General features: G+C 45.2%; 1 protein-coding gene across 1 annotated transcript in view; it reads right to left on the minus strand.

Moving 5' to 3' along the window:
• Window positions 1-21083, minus strand: part of LOC112239935 (ecto-NOX disulfide-thiol exchanger 1-like) — a 112328-nt gene that overhangs the window by 19437 nt on the left and 71808 nt on the right. The window contains exons 4-10 of the mRNA XM_042319736.1: window positions 17471-17638; window positions 16960-17166; window positions 14741-14974; window positions 9798-10010; window positions 8113-8219; window positions 4748-4865; window positions 3725-3915 (exon numbers count right to left, since the gene is read on the minus strand). Coding sequence (XP_042175670.1) covers window positions 3725-3915; window positions 4748-4865; window positions 8113-8219; window positions 9798-10010; window positions 14741-14974; window positions 16960-17166; window positions 17471-17638 — 1238 coding nt within the window. The remainder of the gene's footprint in view (window positions 1-3724; window positions 3916-4747; window positions 4866-8112; window positions 8220-9797; window positions 10011-14740; window positions 14975-16959; window positions 17167-17470; window positions 17639-21083) is intronic.

Here is a 21083-nt window from a genome sequence, read left to right on the forward strand (position 1 = left end):
ATAGAGAGAGAGTTACACAGCAGACCACAACACAGTTAGATAGAGAGAGACAGTTACACAACAGACCACAACACAGTTGGAGAGAGAGAGAGAGACAGTTACACAACAGACCACAACACAGTTAGATAGAGAGACAGTTACACAACAGACCACAACACAGTTAGATAGAGAGAGAGACAGTTACACAACAGACCACAACACAGTTAGAGAGAGAGAGACAGTTACACAGCAGACCACAACACAGTTAGATAGAGAGACAGTTACACAACAGACCACAACATAGTTAGAGAGAGAGAGAGAGACAGTTACACAACAGACCACAACACAGTTAGAGAGAGAGAGAGACAGTTACACAGCAGACCACAACACAGTTAGAGAGAGAGAGAGACAGTTACACAGCAGACCACAACACAGTTAGATGGAGAGAGACAGTTACACAACAGACCACAACAGTTAGAGAGAGAGAGAGACAGTTACACAACAGACCACAACAGTTAGAGAGAGAGAGACAGTTACACAACAGACCACAACAGTTAGAGAGAGAGAGACAGTTACACAACAGACCACAACAGTTAGAGAGAGAGAGACAGTTACACAACAGACCACAACAGTTAGAGAGAGAGAGAGAGAGAGAGAGAACCACACAGTGCTGGGAGGACAGAAACAACAGAGAAGATGATGAACACAGAGGTGACACCAGTGGCAGAAGGTGTTAGTGTAGAGTAAGCAGGAACAGCAGTAAGCACAGATGTGACTGTGTGTTGGTCTGTCTGAGTCAGGTTGTAAAGGGAGGGATTGGGATTGTGGCGGACAGGAGACTCAGAATACATCAGAGTGCTCCTATGTACTTGCGCTATGACCTTTTGCTAGTGAAAGCACTGGTCCAAATACCTGCAGCATGTAATGGCACTGTGTTGTATTTATGCTTTATCAATTACTCAGTGGTGTAAAATATTTAAGTAGTACTTTCAAGTATTTTTACTTAAGTTGTTTTTTGGGGTATCTGTACTTTACTTTACTATTTATATTTTTGACTACTTTTACTTCACTACCTAAAGAAAATAATGTACTTTTTACTCAATACATTTTCCCTGACACCCTAAAGTTACATGATTTGATTTATCTTATTATTATAGAGTCATCTTCAGGATGCCCAGCCCACATTTTGAATGCTCAGGCAGGACAACTATTCCCCAGGTCGTTGCTGTTTGTAAGGTCTGCTTCCAACTCACACTCTCAAACACCTAGATCCCCTGAACACAGCTCACTCTCCAGATCCCAATCACCTGAATTCTGATTATCACACACTATTTAGTTCAGTTCTTTGCACCCCATCACTGTGAGGTATTGTTTGTTTTGTGACACATGTCTTTCTGAGCTCTGGGTTTCCTGTGATTTACTCCTTCCGTGTATAATAGTTTTTGCCTGCCTCACTAACAACGTCTTTTACCTTAGCCTGTACCTTAGCCTATACCCTGCCTGTACCTTAGCCTATACCCTGCCTGTACCTTAGCCTATACCCTGCCTGTACCTTAGCCTATACCCTGCCTGTACCTTAGCCTATACCCTGCCTGTACCTTAGCCTATACCCTGCCTGTACCTTAGCCTATACCCTGCATGTCCCTTAGCCTATTCCCTGCATGTACCTTAGCCTATTCCCTGCCTGTACCTTAGCCTATACCCTGCCTGTACCTTAGCCTATTCCCTGCATGTACCTTAGCCTATACCCTGCCTGTACCTTAGCCTATTCCCTGCCTGTACCTTAGCCTATACCCTGCCTGTACCTTAGCCTATTCCCTGCATGTACCTTAGCCTATTCCCTGCCTGTACCTTAGCCTATACCCTGCCTGTACCTTAGCCTATACCCTGCCTGTACCTTAGCCTATACCCTGCCTGTACCTTAGCCTATACCCTGCCTGTACCTTAGCCTATACCCTGCATGTCCCTTAGCCTATTCCCTGCATGTACCTTAGCCTATTCCCTGCCTGTACCTTAGCCTATACCCTGCCTGTACTTTAGCCTATACCCTGCCTGTACCTTAGCCTATACCCTGCCTGTACCTTAGCCTATACCCTGCCTGTACCTTAGCCTATACCCTGCATGTCCCTTAGCCTATTCCCTGCATGTACCTTAGCCTATTCCCTGCCTGTACCTTAGCCTATACCCTGCCTGTACCTTAGCCTATACCCTGCCTGTACCTTAGCCTATTCCCTGCCTGTACCTTAGCCTATTCCCTGCCTGTACCTTAGCCTATTCCCTGCCTGTACCTTAGCCTATTCCCTGCCTGTACCTTAGCCTATTCCCTGTCTGTACCTTAGCCTATACCCTGCCTGTACCTTAGCCTATTCCCTGCCTGTACCTTAGCCTGTACCCTGCCTGTACCTTAGCCTATTCCATGCCTGTACCTTAGCCTATTCCCTGCCTGTACCTTAGCCTATACCCCCTGTACCTTAGCCTATACCCTGCCTGTACCTTAGCCTATTCCCTGCCTGTACCTTAGTCTATTCCCTGCCTGTACCTTAGCCTATTCCCTGCCTGTACCTTAGCCTATACCCTGCCTGTACCTTAGCCTATACCCTGCCTGTACCTTAGCCTATACCCTGCCTGTACCTTAGCCTATTCCCTGCCTGTACCTTAGCCTATTCCCTGCCTGTACCTTAGCCTATACCCTGCCTGTACCTTAGCCTATTCCCTGCCTGTACCTTAGCCTATTCCCTGCCTGTACCTTAGCCTATCGGATTTCCTGTTATCTACCTATTGCCTGATCTCCCGGATGACGTTACTATCCTTTTCCCTGCCTGTACAGTTGCCTTTTTGGACCCCCTGTGTATGACCTATTATTTGACCATGCTGGTCATTTATGAACATTTGAACATCTTGGCCATGTTCTGTTATAATCTCCACCCGGCACAGCCAGAAGAGGACTGGCCACCCCACATAGCCTGGTTCCTCTCTAGGTTTCTTCCTAGGTTTTGGCCTTTCTAGGGAGTTTTTCCTAGCCACCGTGCTTCTACACCTGCATTGCTTGCTGTTTGGGGTTTTAGGCTGGGTTTCTGTACAGCACTTTGAGATATCAGCTGATGTACGAAGGGCTATATAAATACATTTGATTTGATTTGATTTGCCCCTGGACCCTGCTACCTGCCGCCTCCTGTGGTCCTTTGCGATAAACACCTGCTGTACCCTTTGCTTGAAACCAGTTCTCTGTCTCACCTCGTGTTCATTACATTGTTAATGAGAATGTGTTCTCAGTCAACTTTATCTGGTAAAATAAGGGTAAAATAAAAGCATAGAAATACACCAATCAATATACCGCATTGTCATCACGACTGCCTCTGATCTGGAGGACTCACAGGTGTAAACACAGGTGCAGTATGATACAGGCGTAGATGGTGGAATGTTGTAACTGCTGCATGTTGCTGTAGCAGGTGTGTGTATGTACCTGTTGCATGTTGTGCATGCTCTGCTGTAGCAGGTGTGTGTGTGTACCTGTTGCATGTTGTGCATGCTCTGCTGTAGCAGGTGTGTGTGTGTACCTGTTGCATGTTGTGTATGCTCTGCTGTAGCAGGTGTGTGTGTGTACCTGTTGCATGTTGTCCATGCTCTGCTGTAGCAGGTGTGTGTGTATACCTGTTGCATGTTGTGCATGCTCTGCTGTAGCAGGTGTGTGTGTGTACCTGTTGCATGTTGTGCATGCTCTTCTGTAGCAGGTGTGTGTGTGTACCTGTTGCATGTTGTGCATGCTCTGCTGCAGCAGGTGTGTGTGTGTGTCGGGGAAGTGTTCAGGGTCGTCAGGGCGGCAAGCCTTGCCTTGCTCCTTCCTCAGAAGCTCCACCTCATTCCTGTAGGCGTCCAGCTGCCAACGCAGAGAGTCATTCTCCTCCCTCAGAGAGGCCCCAGACTGGCCACACACACCTGGAGAGGAGGAGGGGAGAGAGGGTTAGACACAAGACACACACACCTGGAGGGGAGAGAGGGTAGGACACAAGACACACACCTGGGGAGAGAGGGTTAGACACAACATACACACACAAATACACATATGCTTGCACGCACACACACACACAAAGAACAGGGATGTTTTCCAATGCCTTGCGAAGAATGGGTGCCTGTAGGTAGATTGGTCAAAATAAAAAAAGCAGACATTGAATATCCCTTTGTGTATGGTTTAGTTATTAATTACACTTTGGATGGTGTATCAATACACCCAGTCACTACAAAGATACAGATGTCCTTCCTAACTCAGTTGCTGAAGAGGAAGGAAACCACTCAGGGATTTCACTATGAGGCCAATTGTGACTTTCAAACAGTTACAGAGTTTAATGGTTGTGATAGGAGAAAACTGAAGATGGATCAACAACATTGTAGTTACTCCACAATACTAACCTAAATGACAGAGTGAAAAGAAGGAAGCATTTACAGAATACAAATATTTCTAAAACATGTATCCTGTTTGCAATAAGGCACTAAAGTAAAACTGCTGAATATATTTTCAAGCACGGTGGTGGCTGCATCATGTTATGGGTATCCTTGTCATCGGCAAGTAAATGGAATAGAGCTAAACACAGGCATAACTCTAGAGGAATCCTTTCTGAAGGCACTGTATACTTCAGCAGTCTGGTGATTTATGAGCTACAGTGGTCTGCCATCATTAAAAGGTATAAGTGCTTAGGGGCCAAGGGTTAAGGGCCAAGGGCTAGGGACTATGCCAGGGGTAAGTTTGGGATTGGGCTCGTGCCTGTCCTACCATTTTCCTCCATGCGTATCTTCTTACAGGGGCTCTCATCCGAGTCGTCGTCAGACATCTCCATCTCCTCCTCCCGGCGAATCCCCATGATCTCCTCACTGTGGGCATTCCTCAGCTCCTGTCACATCACAGCACAAGGACCCCTCAGTGTCTCAGTACTATACACCCAGCCATATGCCTGCCTAAAAATGGTTTCAACCAGACTGCTCCTGGTAATGTGTTCTAAAATAAAACATTATATAGGTTGTACCTTAAAATGAGTCTGTGGTGGAAGAGAATCAAATTGCCCCTAGACACTAATCTAACATCAGTTTTGTGTTTCACTTCCTGACGGGTTATGGTTAGGATTTAGTTGGGTAGGGTAAACTGATCCTAGATCTGCAGTTTGAACGCTTCCTTTTTTCACACGATAAAGAAGGAGGAGCATAGAAAACATCTCATTCTTCCAGCTGCTCTGATAACTAGAAGTGTCTCAGCTGTGAGGCTGTCTAATACCACCACTGTGAAATCTCTCCTCAGATAAAGTAAATAAGCTTAGCCAATGACTCAGCTATAGGAGAGTGTGATAGAGTTATGAGAGGAGAAGGTAGAGAGAGAGAGAAAGGGAGAGAGGTTTAAGATGCAGGGATTTGCTATGTGTGACTGTGAGCACAGAAAGCCTCAGCTGCAGTACTGAACCAGCCAGAGCTTTTTCCCTAGAAACTACAGTAGGGCATGAAGACGGAGGGATCCAATGGTGTTTAGAGCCGTATCTGATCTCATGATTTCTGCAGTGTCCATTATCAGTTCATATTCAAACTGTAATTTCATACTACTGTCATGGAGGATGTTGATACTGACATCAATAGATCATTCATTCACAGCCATTTGTCATTCAGATAATCTTCAGGCTGCAGTGTTACAGTAATTGCTTGAACTACTTGAACACTTACCAAGCATACTACTGACCCTTAACAAGGGATTTCACAATTGTGGCATGCTAGCAGACTCACTCCATAGTGTGTACTGTTACTGTGTGTCACTTCTTCCAAAGCAATGCCTTACCTCTGGTTGCTCTGACAATAGACATGGCATGATTCCTTTCTCACTGACTTGACTTAGAGACATGTACTGTATGAACATAGACGTCTTACAGTTTGACTTAGGCTTGGGCGGTATACTGTACTGTATGCGTTTTTTAAATGTTTGGAAATAAATAGCGCCTCTTGTGTGCACTGCCGGTAATACCGTATACCCCGGTATGGTACAGGAACAGTATGAAGGCATGAACATCTGGATACCGCCCAACCCTAGTATGAATGGTCACATTAGGTTAACATCTGTCCTGATAACTCTGGCCCCCACAGATAGGCACCCTCACATACCTGGTCATTACTTTCAATTCACTTCAATACATTGTCACGGTCACCAAATGGCCAAATTAAAACCAAGGGGGTGTATAATAATCTGATTCAGATCCAGGTTTGTGTTTCTTCAACCAAAAATATCCAGATTCCATGAGATTTATAGGATGTTTTTGTTTAGTTCTAATAAAGTTCTAATATTTATACCATGATATTGTTGAATACTCGTTTCTGATTGGTTTGAAGGGCATTCTAGAGAGTGCATTATTTCCCTAGAACGCACAGGATAATTGTACGGTATAATCCAATGGCTATGAAGTTCATTCGATTTTCATAATAGCAAGCTAGGATGACGGTTTGGTTAGCTAAGGTAACATGTCTGTTTGCCTGGTTACCAAGGCAACTACTGTAGCTATCTAGCTAGCTAGTGAACTTGCTAGCTAAGTCAGTGGATGTTGTCACATTTCTACTGGCAAATTAATAGATTTCTAGCGCAAATATGTTAATTTATAGCCAAGATATAAAAGGGATAATCAACTCAGGGCTCTATGCGTTCTATGGAAAATAATGCAACTCCGTGGAAGGTTAGTTCCACTCCACTAACACGTTGTGGAACACACTTTCCATTTCGTGCACTATTTTTCAGAGAACGCATAGCCTTGATTATCCCTTACGTAATGAATAATCCAGAATGCTGACTCGTTGTATTCCCAATGAATTATTTATCTGTCTTAACCCTGGAAGCCTCTGTTGCCATAGCACCCACTCACACTTTCTAGAAGGTTATCTGTGCTTGTGTGTGCTTGTGTGTGTGTGTGTGTGTGTGTGTGTGTGTGTGTGTGTGTGTGTGTGTGTGTGTGTGTGTAATAAAATAAACAATTTGGTGGGTGCTTATATTTGTATATTTGTCCTATTTACAAGTGTGAATTGGAAACGTGTTTTTTGCATATCCCAACTCTCCCTCAGAGAGTGGGGTCACAGCCAGGGTCTGCCATAATAAACTGCAACCCTGGAGCAATTATGGCTAAGTACCTTGCTCAAAGGCACAGATTTTTCACCTGGTCGGCTCAGGGATTCGAACATACAACCTTTCTGGCCCAAAACTGGCCCAATGATCTAACCGTTAAGCTACCTACCACCTCTGTGTGAGTGCGTGTGTACGTGCGCATTTCATCGATGTGAGGAAAAAGTCTACGAATGGCACTGTTGAAGAGAAACACACAGCATCAGAAGATCAGAACAGCATGGCTGTCTGTCCATCTGTCTGTGTATCTGTGAGGCCACAGCAGTCTGTCCATCTGTCTGTGTATCTGTGAGGCCACAGCAGTCTGTCCATCTGTCTGTGTATCTGTGAGGCCAAAGCAGTCTGTCCATCTGTCTGTGTATCTGTGAGGCCACAGCAGTCTGTCCATCTGTCTGTCTAGCTGTGAGGCCACAGCAGTCTGTCCATCTGTCTGTGTAGCTGTGAGGCCACAGAAGTCAGTCCATCTGTCTGTCTAGCTGTGAGGCCACAGCAGTCTGTCCATCTGTCTGTCTAGCTGTGAGGCCACAGCAGTCTGTCCATCTGTCTGTGTAGCTGTGAGGCCACAGAAGTCGGTCCATCTGTCTGTGTATCTGTGAGGCCACAGCAGTCTGTCCATCTGTCTGTGTATCTGTGAGGCCACAGCAGTCTGTCCATCTGTCTGTGTATCTGTGAGGCCACAGCAGTCTGTCCATCTGTCTGTGTATCTGTGAGGCCACAGCAGTCTGTCCATCTGTCTGTGTATCTGTGAGGCCACAGCAGTCTGTCCATCTGTCTGTGTATCTGTGAGGCCACAGCAGTCTGTCCATCTGTCTGTGTATCTGTGAGGCCACAGCAGTCTGTCCATCTGTCTGTGTATCTGTGAGGCCACAGCAGTCTGCAACAACAGCAAAATGAAACACAGTAGGACTCATGTCAACCCGGCTAGAGTGTCTGTCTGTTAACCTGTCCTGAGGAGTCCAAACATGACAAGGAATAGGGGGTAAGGAGAGAGTACCAACCTCACACTGCTTTCTCCAAATGTCTATGTTCTTGCGCTGCGCTTTAGAGAAATGGTCCCATGCCTTCTGCCTGGAGGCAGCGGTGAACACAGCCGTGATCTGCTCGACTTGGGGTGAACAGGGGAGTCAAGACAAGACAAGGCTTTATGTAGAGCTTAGATCCTACTGCACCACCCAGGCACAACAGCACACAGAGGAGACACTAGGGAGCTTCATTCTGCCAGCCTGGGTTAGTAGACCCCATTGCATTTACCTGTACCACCCACCAACATATCATCGCTGTGGGATGAAAGCTTCTTATCTCCAAAACAGAAACTTTTCAGGAAATGTAAAAAGACGTCCATATTTTGTCATTAAAGTTGGAATCTCATTTAGATGAAACGTCTCCAAGGGTCGGCCCAGGTACATTTGTTATTGTTTTTGTTTATTAAAGGAAGAAAGGAGCTTTCGGCCTCTTGGTAAAAAATATCGTTGTACATACTCTGCTGTTCTATCACGCGTGCAGTGAAAAAAAAGTGTTTGTTGTTTACGGTAATGTCTTTGTTGTCGTAATATCGCAAAAGGACATGGCAGTTTCACCACGATGGATTCCAGCTTTAACTAACATACAATTATGAAACTTCAGAAGCTATTTTGAATACATTTTCTTGGTCATAGAGTCATTGGAAATAATTGAGTTACAAGGTTTTCATCTGACAGCGACGATATTGAGAATCATTGGGTGGGTTGTGATTTTGACACATTGTTTTTGTTGGTTTGTAGGGTCTGATATGGTTAAATGCTGCTCATTGTATTACCTGGTGACTCCTCCCCAGTGCTGAACAGTACTTACATTTCATACCTGCTGATTCAGTTCCATCAGGACTGTCAAAGACAACATTCTACAATACTAAATGTTGTCATGGATAGAGTATGTCTAGACATACTATTGAACTTACATAAAATGTGTCCCATTTAATTTGTCCTGAATCATTCCTAACTCTTTTAGGAAGTTATTGCAGTCATCACTATCCTTTCCACCAGTAGAAGTTTGTCTTTAAAGTGTTGCTCTGTTCTAATTGCATGCGGTCATGTTCCTCTTCAGTAAACAACAGGAGGTTTAAAAAGTGTCACTATTACTACTGGACATGTGCACTGTGACCACATCAACATTAAAACTACACCCCCTCATCATCCCCTCTTCTGGTGATTCTGGATCTCTGCACTCTCCATATTAAAGCAGCACCAGAGGACTACATGGCTCCGTTTCATTACCGGTGTAGAACACAACAAATACCATTCAAAATAGGACCATGTAAACAGTCATAAGACGTTGATGAATCTTGTTTTCATCTCATTGTCTTTCCAGATTCCATTTAATATCATTTCAATATCAGTTCGTACTGTACATTGACATTGTTTGAGAGTGCCTGCTGGAGGGATACAGTTCTCCGATGCCTACCTGGGAGTTAGGTAGATCAGCTGGTCCACTCCTGTAGAAAGCTCAGGACACTGTACTGTACTTACCTTTGTCTGGGCTCTGACCTCTGTCATCCTCCCTAACTACTGGCTTATCACTGTACAGCTGTATAGAACAACTGGTCTTTAGTGCTTTGTGAAGGGAACTGTAGTACACTGTGTCTAGGATGGGTTTATGAGAATAAAGTGTCACAGGTAGTGTATAGTGTGTCTAGTTAGATGCTTACACTGAGTCAATATGGCCAGCAGGGCATTTTTAAACGTCTCCTTGGCTAGCTCCATCTCCTCCTCGTGCTGGGCCTTCTCACTCATCAGCCTCCGGACGTGGCTATTGGCCGACTGGATCATAGAATAGAAGTTATTGGCCGACCGCCGGTTGACCTCACCACGGTCGATCCACGTGAACAGGACTGCAGTCGCCTCACTGAACTTATGGTCATCTGGAGGAGGATGATGGGGGAGAGCGAGAGGAGAGGATTTAGGGTGAGGTTTTTAAACCGTGAAGCTGAAAGCCTATGAAACTGTACATGGGTATTCCTTGAAATAAACTACACTGAACAAAAATATAAATGCAACATGCAACAATTTCAAAGATTTTACTGAGTTACAGTTCATATAAGGAAATGTGTCAATTGAAATAAGTTCATTAGTCCCTAATCGATGGATTTCACATGACAGAGAATATAGATATGCATCTGTTGGTCACCGATACCTAAAAAAAAAGGTAGGAACGTGGATCAGAAAACCAGTTTATATCTGCTGTAACTACCATTTACCTCCTGCAGCGCGACATATCTCCTCCACATAGAGTTGATCAGGCTGTTGATTGTGGCCTGTGGAATGTTGTCCCTCTCCTCTTCAATGGCTGTGCGAAGTTGCTGGATATCGGCGGGAACTGGAACATGCTGTCGTACACGTCGATCCAGAGCATCCCAAACATGTTCAATGGGTGACATGTCTGGTGAGTATGCAGGCCATGGAAGAACTGGGACATTTTCAGCTTCTAGGAATTGTTTAAAGATCCTTGCGACATGGGGCTGTGCATTATCATGCTGAAACATGAGGTGATGGCGGCGGATGAATGGCACAACAATTGGCCTCAGGATCTCATCACGTTATCTCTGTGCATTCAACTTGCCATCAATAAAATGCAATTGTATTCGTTGTCCGTAGCTTATGCCTGCCCATAACATAACCCCACCGCCACCATGGGGCTCTCTGGACACAACATTAACATCAGCTCACCACTTTCCCACACGACGCCATACACTCTGTCTGCCATCTGCCTGGTACAGTTGAAACAGGTGTTCATCCGTTAGAGCACACTTCTCCAGTGTGCCAGTGGCCATCAAATGTGAGCAATGCCAACTGAAGTTGGTTACGACCCTGGTGAGGATGACGAGCACACAGATGATCTTCCTTGAGATGGTTTCTGACAGGTGGCTGGTCTCAGACGATCCCGTAGGTGAAGAAGCCGGATGTGGAGGTCCTGGGTTGATGTGGTTACACGTGATCTGCGGTTATAGACCTGTTGGATGTACTACCAAATTGTCTGAAACAACGTTGGAGGTGGTTTATGGTAGAGAAATGAACATTGAATTATCTGGCAACAGCTCTGGTGGCCATTCCTGCAGTCAGCATGCCAATTGTATGCGCCCTCCCTCATTGTGTTGTATGACAAAACTGCACATTTTAGAGTGGCCTTTTTATTCCCAGCACAAGGTACACCTGTGTAATGATCATGCTGTTTAATCAGCTTGTTGATATGCCACACCTGTTAAGTGGATGGATTATCTTGGCAAAGTAGAAATGGTCACACACAGGGAGGTTAACACATTTGTGCACAAAAATACACTTTTTGTGTGTATGAAACCTTTTTTTAAATTTGCGTTTATATTTTTATTCAGTGTATACTGCCATGTATATTTCTCATTATATTTCTCTTTCCTTCATGCTTCAGTGCACAGGAACAGAACAGCATGGGGAGATGAACTATCAGACTGTTTCATATCTTCTGAGTGTCTTTGGATGAGACAGTCTTCTGTGCATTTATAGGTTTGAATCAACAGAAACTTGTCGTTGAGTGAGCATAGCCTCTTTAACGGTCCGTGTCTCAGTGGGCCTTTGTTGAGTGTATTCTTCACATTTGAATAATAATTGAAAAGTGCCACAGAGCCGCGTCCGATCACATAGCTCGGAGTGAATTAGAAATCGTTTAATGAGCTCAATACCCACTGCAACACGACCTGAGAGCACACTGTCGCTTGGTTGAAAACACTTTTCACCGCACAGCTCTAGTACTATTCAAAAGAGGCAGCAGAGTGCAATCATACAATCATATTATAAAGCAGTCACATGAAGGTATTGCGGGCCAGCACAACACAGGGAATAATGGACGTCTATTTCCCCTGCCTTTTCAATGAATAATCAAAGCAAAATATCTCTCTGTGTTTGGCTATGTGTAATGAAAACCTTCTTGGAGAACTAAACATCTCTATAGTAATAGTCAGTGGTGTAGTGGAGGGTAAACCTTTCTTTATTTTGTGCAAGCGTTTACCCACCCATCGCTTGATAGGTGTGTGACACAGATTCACACACATATAAACACACACACACACTCTTGCTCGCCCTCTTCGCTCCCCTCCTCTCTCTCTGCCATCTGTTGTGACGAACAGTCAGGCAGTTTCTAGTGCTGCAGCCTCAGTGTAAAGGCTATAAGCGTCACTTCATAGAAGAGGCTGTATGTGAGTTGAGAGAGAGACAGAGTAATGCACTGTAATGTGGTAATGAATATGATTAAGGTATTTACCCAGCTGAGAATGTAAAAGCATTAACCAGAGGCTGTTTGAATGAATATGATTATGGAGAAACAGAACACTTTCAAACACCTCTCTGAACAGAGAGCAGAGACAGTGGAACAGGGGGACAAGGAGGATCGCACAGAAAGAGAGAAAGAGAGAAGCAATATGAGCAGGAAAGCACAGAATTGGAAAATAAATAAAGCATCAGCGATGGGAATGAGGAGACAGGACGACACACATTTCCCACCAGCGTGATGAAGAAATCTAGGAATTCGGAGCACCAGGGAATGAGATGAAGGGAAGGGAGGGGTGTCCAATAAGGGGAGCATGACATCTCCCAGCCCTGACCCAATACATTATCCTACGCTTCATTGAGAGATGATAGACGAAGAGACTCTGCTTGTATCAATGTGACTCCTCCAATAGTTAATGTGACATGTCTGTTCTTACTGCCAAAGGAAAAGGAAAGGGAGGGAGACAGAAGAGGGAATTTTGATGAAGTGTTGTGATGCTGTTAGTTTCTTGTCAGCTCTCTCTCTCTCTCCCCCCCCTTCTCTCTCTCTCTCTCCCCCCCTTCTCTCTCTCTCTCTCTCTCTCTCTTCATATTGAGCTGTATTGGAGATGCAGTGTCTGATGCCCTTTGGGCTTCTTCAGCAGAGAGAGAGTCAGGCAGGCGGGATGCAGCCGGGATGCACCATGTGGGGAGACAGCGGGGGGGGGGGCTGACTGATGGCTGATGAGATAGAGGGGGCAACAGAGTCAAACTCTTCTATCGGATGTCATAACACTAGCTCTCTGTCCAGGAAGGATTTCAGATCCACATATTAAGGTAATGCTACTGGGAAGGTTCTAATGACAGTGTTGAGCGTGTCATAAGGAAGGAAGATGATAACCATGACTGTATTTTTCATGCAGAGAGAGGATGTGTGGTGTTCAGTTCAGTTCTAGCAGACAGTGGTTTAGATCAATAACTCATTTAGACGATGGGCGAATGAGAATTTTCTAATCTCTTTTCATATTTAATTACGTCTGACATTTCTTAATATCAATTGACATGACAGAGGAATGGTGCATTTCTCTAAATGATAGGAAGACAATATTCATGAGAAGGTGCATTATAGATTATTCCTATACTGTAAATTAGGACGGGGTCTGTAAAATAGTGTGCAGCTCTGACCTTTACACACATTTATACACCACCATGGCCCACCTGCAGTACACACACAGCTGGACATAGTGCTAGAGGGTGGGGGTGACACACACACAGCTGGACATAGTGCTAGAGGGTGGGGGTGACATACACACACAGCTGGACATAGTGCTAGAGGGTGGGGGTGACACACACAGCTGGACATAGTGCTAGAGGGTGGGGGTGACACACACACAGTGGGGGGGGCAGCTGCTAGAGGCACAGCTGGACATAGTACTAGAGGGTGGGGGTGACACACACACAGCTGGACAAAGTGCTAGAGGGTGGGGGTGACACACACACAACTGGACAAAGTGCTAGAGGGTGGGGGTGACACACACAGCGGAGGGCAGCTGCTAGAGGCACAGCTGGACATAGTGCTAGAGGGTGGGGGTGACACACACACAGCTGGACATAGTGCTAGAGGGTGGGGGTGACACACACACAGCTGGACATAGTGCTAGAGGGTGGGGGTGACACACACACAACTGGACATAGTGCTAGAGGGTGGGGTGACACACACAGCGGAGGGCAGCTGCTAGAGGCACAGCTGGACATAGTGCTAGAGGGTGGGGTGACACACACACAGCTGGACATAGTGCTAGAGGGTGGGGGTGACACACACACAGCTGGACATAGTGCTAGAGGGTGGGGTGACACACACAGCTGGACAAAGTGCTAGAGGGTGGGGGTGACACACACACAGCTGGACAAAGTGCTAGAGGGTGGGGGTGACACACACAGCGGGGGCAGCTGCTAGAGGCACAGCTGGACATAGTGCTAGAGGGTGGGGGTGACACACACAAGAGGGTGGGGGTGACAGTTGGACATAGTGCTAGAGGGTGGGGATGACACACACACAGCTGGACATAGTGCTAGAGGGTGGGGTGACACACACAGCTGGACATAGTGCTAGAGGGTGGGGGTGACACACACACAACTGGACATAGTGCTGGGGTGACATGGACAAAGTGCTAGAGGGTGGGGGTGACACACACAGCTGGACATAGTGCTAGAGGGTGGGGGTGACACACACACAGCTGGACATAGTGCTAGAGGGTGGGGTGACACACACACAGCTGGACATAGTGCTAGAGGGTGGGGGTGACACACACACAGCTGGACATAGTGCTAGAGGGTGGGGGTGACACACACACATCATGCTCATTGGTCCACTCACCTTTCAATCTCTCCGCCAGCTGTCCCGCCTCATGCTCTGAGAAATGCATGATGGGAGGTGGTGAGGGCGGACGGAGGAAGTCTTCGTGGATCTTGCGTCGGTGTCGTTCCTCCCTGGCCAGCAGCCTCTGTTGACATTCCCACTCATACAGGTCGTCTCTGGCCTGAGCAAAGTCCACGTGCATCCTCCCTGAGTCCTTCTTATCTGTACTGGAGCCGATACGCATCCGGTAGCCTGGGGAAACAGGGCAGTTAGCGGTCAGATACACTAAACACAACCATACAGATACATTCAACACACAGACAAACACACAGCACACTAATTGTGTATACAGTCATGTAAACTCATACAGTCAAATACAATCACCACAAAGACCATTAGCAAACCAAAAGGACAAACTACATTTTCAACTATTCATTATGTAAAAATATGATCTAGTCTTCCTCATCTATATTCACATCTCCAGCCTGCATAGCTACAGTCTATTTCTTTCTCCTCCAGCCTGCATAGCTACAGTCTATTTCTTTCTCCTCCAGCCTGCATAGCTACAGTCTATTTCTTTCTCCTCCAGCCTGCATAGGTACAGTCTATTTCTTTCTCTTCCAGCCTGCATAGCTACAGTCTATTTCTTTCTCCTCCAGCCTGCATAGCTAAAGTCTATTTCTTTCTCTTCCAGCCTGCATAGCTACAGTCTATTTCTTTCTCCTCCAGCCTGCATAGCTACAGTCTATTTCTTTCTCCTCCAGCCTGCATAGCTAAAGTCTATTTCTTTCTCTTCCAGCCTGCATAGCTACAGTCTATTTCTTTCTCCTCCAGCCTGCATAGCTACAGTCTATTTCTTTCTCCTTCAGCCTGCATAGCTACAGTCTATTTCTTTCTCCTTCCAGCCTGCATAGCTACAGTCTATATCTTTCTCCTCCAGCCTGCTAGCTTTCTTATCTTTCTCCTCCAGCCTGCATAGCTACAGTCTATTTCTTTCTCCTCCAGCCTGCATAGCTACAGTCTATTTCTTTCTCCTTCAGCCTGCATAGCTACAGTCTATTTCTTTCTCCTTCAGCCTGCATAGCTACAGTCTATATCTTTCTCCTCCAGCCTGCATAGCTACAGTCTATTTCTTTCTCCTCCAGCCTGCATAGCTAAAGTCTATTTCTTTCTCTTCCAGCCTGCATAGCTACAGTCTATATCTTTCTCCTCCAGCCTGCATAGGTACAGTCTATTTCTTTCTCCTCCAGCCTGCATAGGTACAGTCTATTTCTTTCTCCTCCAGCCTGCATAGCTACAGTCTATTTCTTTCTCCTCCAGCCTGCATAGGTACAGTCTATTTCTTTCTCCTCCAGCCTGCTAGCTTCCATTTCTTTCTCCTCCAGCCTGCATAGGTACAGTCTGCCTGCATAGCTACAGTCTATTTCTTTCTCTTCCAGCCTGCATAGGTACAGTCTATTTCTTTCTCCTCCAGCCTGCATAGCTACAGTCTATTTCTTTCTCTTCCAGCCTGCATAGGTACAGCCATCATTTAATTTCTCTCTTCTGCTTTAAGTGTCAAACCTCAAAGGTCGCTGTTTTAACTCCTCTACAGTGTTCATAATGTTAATACATACTCTATTAAAACGGAATACTTTAAAACTGCTGCAACATATACAATAGTTATGCTGACCACTGACCAGAGAGGTAGAGGATTGTGTCTATATGTTGTGTGTATAGTATAGCATTTGCATGGTATAGTATAGTATACAATACTAAAGTACAGTATAGCATAGTAAAGTAAAGCATACAGTAGTATAGTATAGTAAAGTATACAGTAGTATATTAAAGTAAAGTATAGTATAGTAAAGTATACAGTAGTATAGTAAAGACAAGTTTAGTATAGTATTGACCGGAGAGGTAGACAGCATTGTATATACATTGTGTGTATAGATATAGTATTGGTATAGTATAGTACTGACCAGAGAGGTATACAGCATTGTATATAAATTGTGTGTATAGATATAGTATTGCTATAGTATGGTACTGACCAGAGAGGTAGACAGCATTGTATATAAGTTGTGTGTATAGATATAGTATTGGTATAGTATAGTACTGACCAGAGAGGTAGACAGCATTGTATATAAGTTGTGTGTATAGATATAGTATTGGTATAGTATAGTACTGACCAGAGAGGTAGACAGCATTGTATATAAGTTGTGTGTATAGATATAGTATTGGTATAGTATAGTACTGACCAGAGAGGTAGAGGGACTTATCCACCATGAACTCCTCACTGAAGCGGATGTGACAGAAGTTTTTCTTGCTCTTCCTGATAGCGATGATCTCACCACACTGATCAAACACCTCCCTGATGATCTCCTCGCTGGCATTCTCCGGCAGACCCCCCACAAACACCGTCTTACACCCTGGGGGCCGCTCACGTGTTGATGGAGGAGGCAGGTCTGGAACATCATACATGCTCTGGTCACATCTAATAGCAATTCTTGTGACCATATTACGGACAGTCAATATATGAATGCATTTATACTAATTTCGAAAAGCATGCAAGAGTGTGTGCGTCAGTGTGTGTGTGCGTGTGTGCGTGCGTGCGTGCGTGCGTGTGTGTGTGTGTGTGTGTGTGTGTGTGTGTGTGTGTGTGTGTGTGTGTGTGTGTGTGTGTGTGTGTGTGTGTGTGTGTGTGTGTGTGTGTGTGTGTGTGTGTGTGTGTGTGTGTGTGTGTGTGTGTGTGTGTGCGCGCGCGCTTACTGGGGTTCTGAGGGAACAGGGTGCAGCTCTGGCAGTGGATGATCTCCTTGATGATGGGCATCTCAGGGGGACCAGGGGGAGGAGGGACCAGGCTGATACCTGCAATCATGGGGTTGATGGGAGCTAGGAGACTCAAACCTGGGTCAAAGCCCTGGATACAGAGAGAATCTGGAGGAGAGAGAGAGGAGAAGGAAAGTTAGTCTGGAGGAGAGGAGAGGAGGGGAAGGGAGAAGAAAAGATGTACAATGAGACCCAGCTCTTGGTCAAAGCCTGGATATAGGTAGAATCTGGAGGAGAGAGACTGAGACAGAGACAGAGATAGAGACAGAGCAGAGAGCGATAGATGGACACAACCTATTCATATCTTCAGAACACAACAAAATGAGAGTGGTAGAACGGACAAGACATCAGCAGAAATCTCCCTTTTCTCAGGTCTTAGAGAGAGAACAGACACTGATCTACATTAGAGTAGAAACCAATCTGACTGCAGCTGTCACACAAGCCTGTCGCTACGGTGAGGATACAAATAGTCATGGATCCAGATATAAATATACAAATGTAGAATCGCATCTTCATATCTATGAAATCATCAATCAAGTCCTCACTGCAGATTTAAGTTTGTCAGCAGAAGGTGAGTGTAAATAGTGTGTGTAGGAGTGAGAATGATTCTATGTGATGCTGTCAGAAAGATTCCAGTGCTCAACATAAATCCCTACACTGCAGTATTTGCTGTTCTAAAGAGGCTGCAAAGCAAATAAGTCCTGCTTCTATACTGGCTGTATCTGGCGAAGCTCCGAAGAGAAAGTGTCTGGCGCTGTGAATAAGTCAAGTGTGTTTTATTACAGAGAAGGAGTTTTTAAGAGAAGCTGCAAGTCCTTGAGGCTGGAGAGAGAAAAGACAGAGAAAATAAATCTGGAAGATTATCGCCCATAAATCTCCCGAGTCGCAATCATGTGTAATCTGAGATTGTGTAGATCTGTGGAAAAGTCATTCAAGTGTTCTCAGTGTAATCCTAAAAGGTAAATGATATGTATCCTCTCCCCACATTCATCATCAACTAATGCTGTTTCTTTTTCCTCTCTTTCTTTTCCACTCCCGGTGAAAATAATTCAAGGCCGTTAGTGGCCCTGGCCACGCTCTGCTAACGTCTGCCAGGGGGAGAGAGTTCACACTTTGTTTTTGTCATCATTTAACTTCTCTCTTTCGCTCTTTTCCTTTCCTCCCTCCCTCTCTTCTCTCCCCTCAGCAGGTTTGTGAGAATGGCCACTGGGTTTGCTAGGCTCTGGATCTCCCCTCAGGAAACAGCTGCTCTTAATTACCGTGAAGGTGAGATGTCATCCATCACACACACTCTGTAACCCCCATTAGCTTTCTCCTCCTCTTCTCTCTCACTCTTATTTTTCCCTTCCCTCTCTCTCCCCCAGTCTCTGAACAGTCCCCGAGTATCTCTTTCCTTCTCTCGTTGTCATTCCAGATCTCTCCATCTCTCCCTGTTGAACCTCAGTTCTGTGCTCCAGGAGGATATCAGTATGAATCTGTCTTTCTCTTGGCTCTTAGGAGGATCCAATCCAGCCGTCCAGCCCTGCTGTCTCTGTACTGTACAGTACAGTACTGACCCAATGGAACCCCCGGTCTGGTTCTTTCCTTCCTTCTTTTCTTCACGTAATCCCAGATCTGAGAGGGTTGGATAGGGTGAAACCAATCAAATCAGCCAGTCAAACTCTGCCTTGACTTTCCAGTCACACTCAAGAAAGTTCCAAATCTAGCACACTCAATGCAGTGATCTTTTACCCAGTGTAATAACAGTCCTACAGTGCCTTCAGAAAGTATTCACACCCCTTGATTTACTCCACGTTGTTGTGTTACAGCCTGAATTCTTTATTGATTCAATTCTGAATTTTGTCACTGACCTACACATAATAGCCCATAATATCAAAGTGGAGTTATGTTTTCTGAAATTGTTACAAATTTATACAAAATGAAAAGCTGAAATGTCTTGTGTCAATAAGTATTCAACCCCTTTGTTGTGTCAAGCTTAAATAAGTGCAGGAGTAAAGATTTGCTTAACAAGTCACATAATAATTTGCATGCTCGCTCTGTGTGCAATAATAGAATGTAACATGTACCACACAGACAATTATCTGTGAAGTCCCTCAGTCGAGCAGTGAATTTCAAACACAGTTTCAACCACAAAGACCGGGGAGATTGTCCAATGCCTCGCAAAGAAGGGCACCTATTGGTAGAGTAAAAAAACAAACAGATTTTGAATATTCCTTTGAGCATGGTGAAGTTATTCATTACACTTTGGATGGTGTATCAATACACCCAGTCACTACAAAGATAGAGGCATCCTTTTAGGATTCCCACATACATACACACAAACGAACGCGGAGATGCACACACACACACACACACACACACACACACACACACACACACACACACAGACATACACACACTCTTTCTTTCTTTATTGTGACAAATTATTATGGAATCACGTTTTTCGAATAAATTATGATTGCAGAATCATTTTGAAGGTAGGTGGGGCACGTGATGTCACCGCGTAACTATAAAGCTCCAATACACATTTCATTCTAAATGCCTAGGACTTCTGCCTAGGACTTCTGCCTAGGACTTCTGCCTATGACTTCTGCATAGGACTTCTGCCTAGTACTTCTGCCTAGGTCCTCTGCCTAGGACTTCTGCTTAGGACTTCTGCCTAGGACTTCTGCCTAGGGCTTCTGCCTGGGACTTCTGCCTAGGACTTCTGCCTAGGACTTCTGCCTAGGGCTTCTGCCTGGGACTTCTGCCTAGGACTTCTGCCTGGGACTTCTGCCTGGGACTTCTGCCTGGGACTTCTGCCTGGGACTTCTGCCTAGGACTTCTGCCTAGGACTTCTGCCTAGGACTTCTGCCTAGGACCTCTGCTTAGGACTTCTGCCTAGGACTTCTGCCTAGGACTTCTGCCTAGGACTTCTGCCTAGGACTTCTGCTTAGGACTTCTGCCTAGGACTTCTGCCTAGGACTTCTGCTTAGGACTTCTGCCTAGGATGTCTGCCTAGGACTTCTGCTTGCAAAATACATTTTTTCAGCTATAAAAAATGGGTTTCTTTGCAGGACAAGGATTGTGCTGACTTTCATGAATTCCTGATGTATTTTTATGGCATTTTAAAACACAATCTACCTGCAGTGGAGCCGCACAACATTTACATCACATTCAAGTCATCTAGCAGAAGATCCCATCCAGAGCGAACCACAGGAGCAACCAGGGTCAAGCGCCCCGCCCAAGAGCACATCGACAGATCCCCCACGAGTGGAATCGGGGACCAGAACCAGCCACCTCTCAGCCACCGGCCCAACACTCCCAACCAAATGCCTGAATTTCTTCACCCTGTTTTTCTGGTTGGCTGGCAAGTTTCACTTCCAATTATTTCAGATTTACTGGAGTGCAAGTTTTACCATGGCACAGACCGTGGTGATACGTTGGCACATATGTGTAAATTATTGCATTCTATCCATACTGGCTTTCGCAGGCTACCTGAGACATGTCGCCAATTTATTCATGCGTAATTTACCTAAATGGGTAATGGAAACACTTCAACCACTACATTTTT

The sequence above is a fragment of the Oncorhynchus tshawytscha genome, linkage group LG03 (genome assembly GCF_018296145.1).
Source record: "Oncorhynchus tshawytscha isolate Ot180627B linkage group LG03, Otsh_v2.0, whole genome shotgun sequence".
NCBI classification, from domain to species: Eukaryota; Metazoa; Chordata; class Actinopteri; order Salmoniformes; family Salmonidae; genus Oncorhynchus; species Oncorhynchus tshawytscha.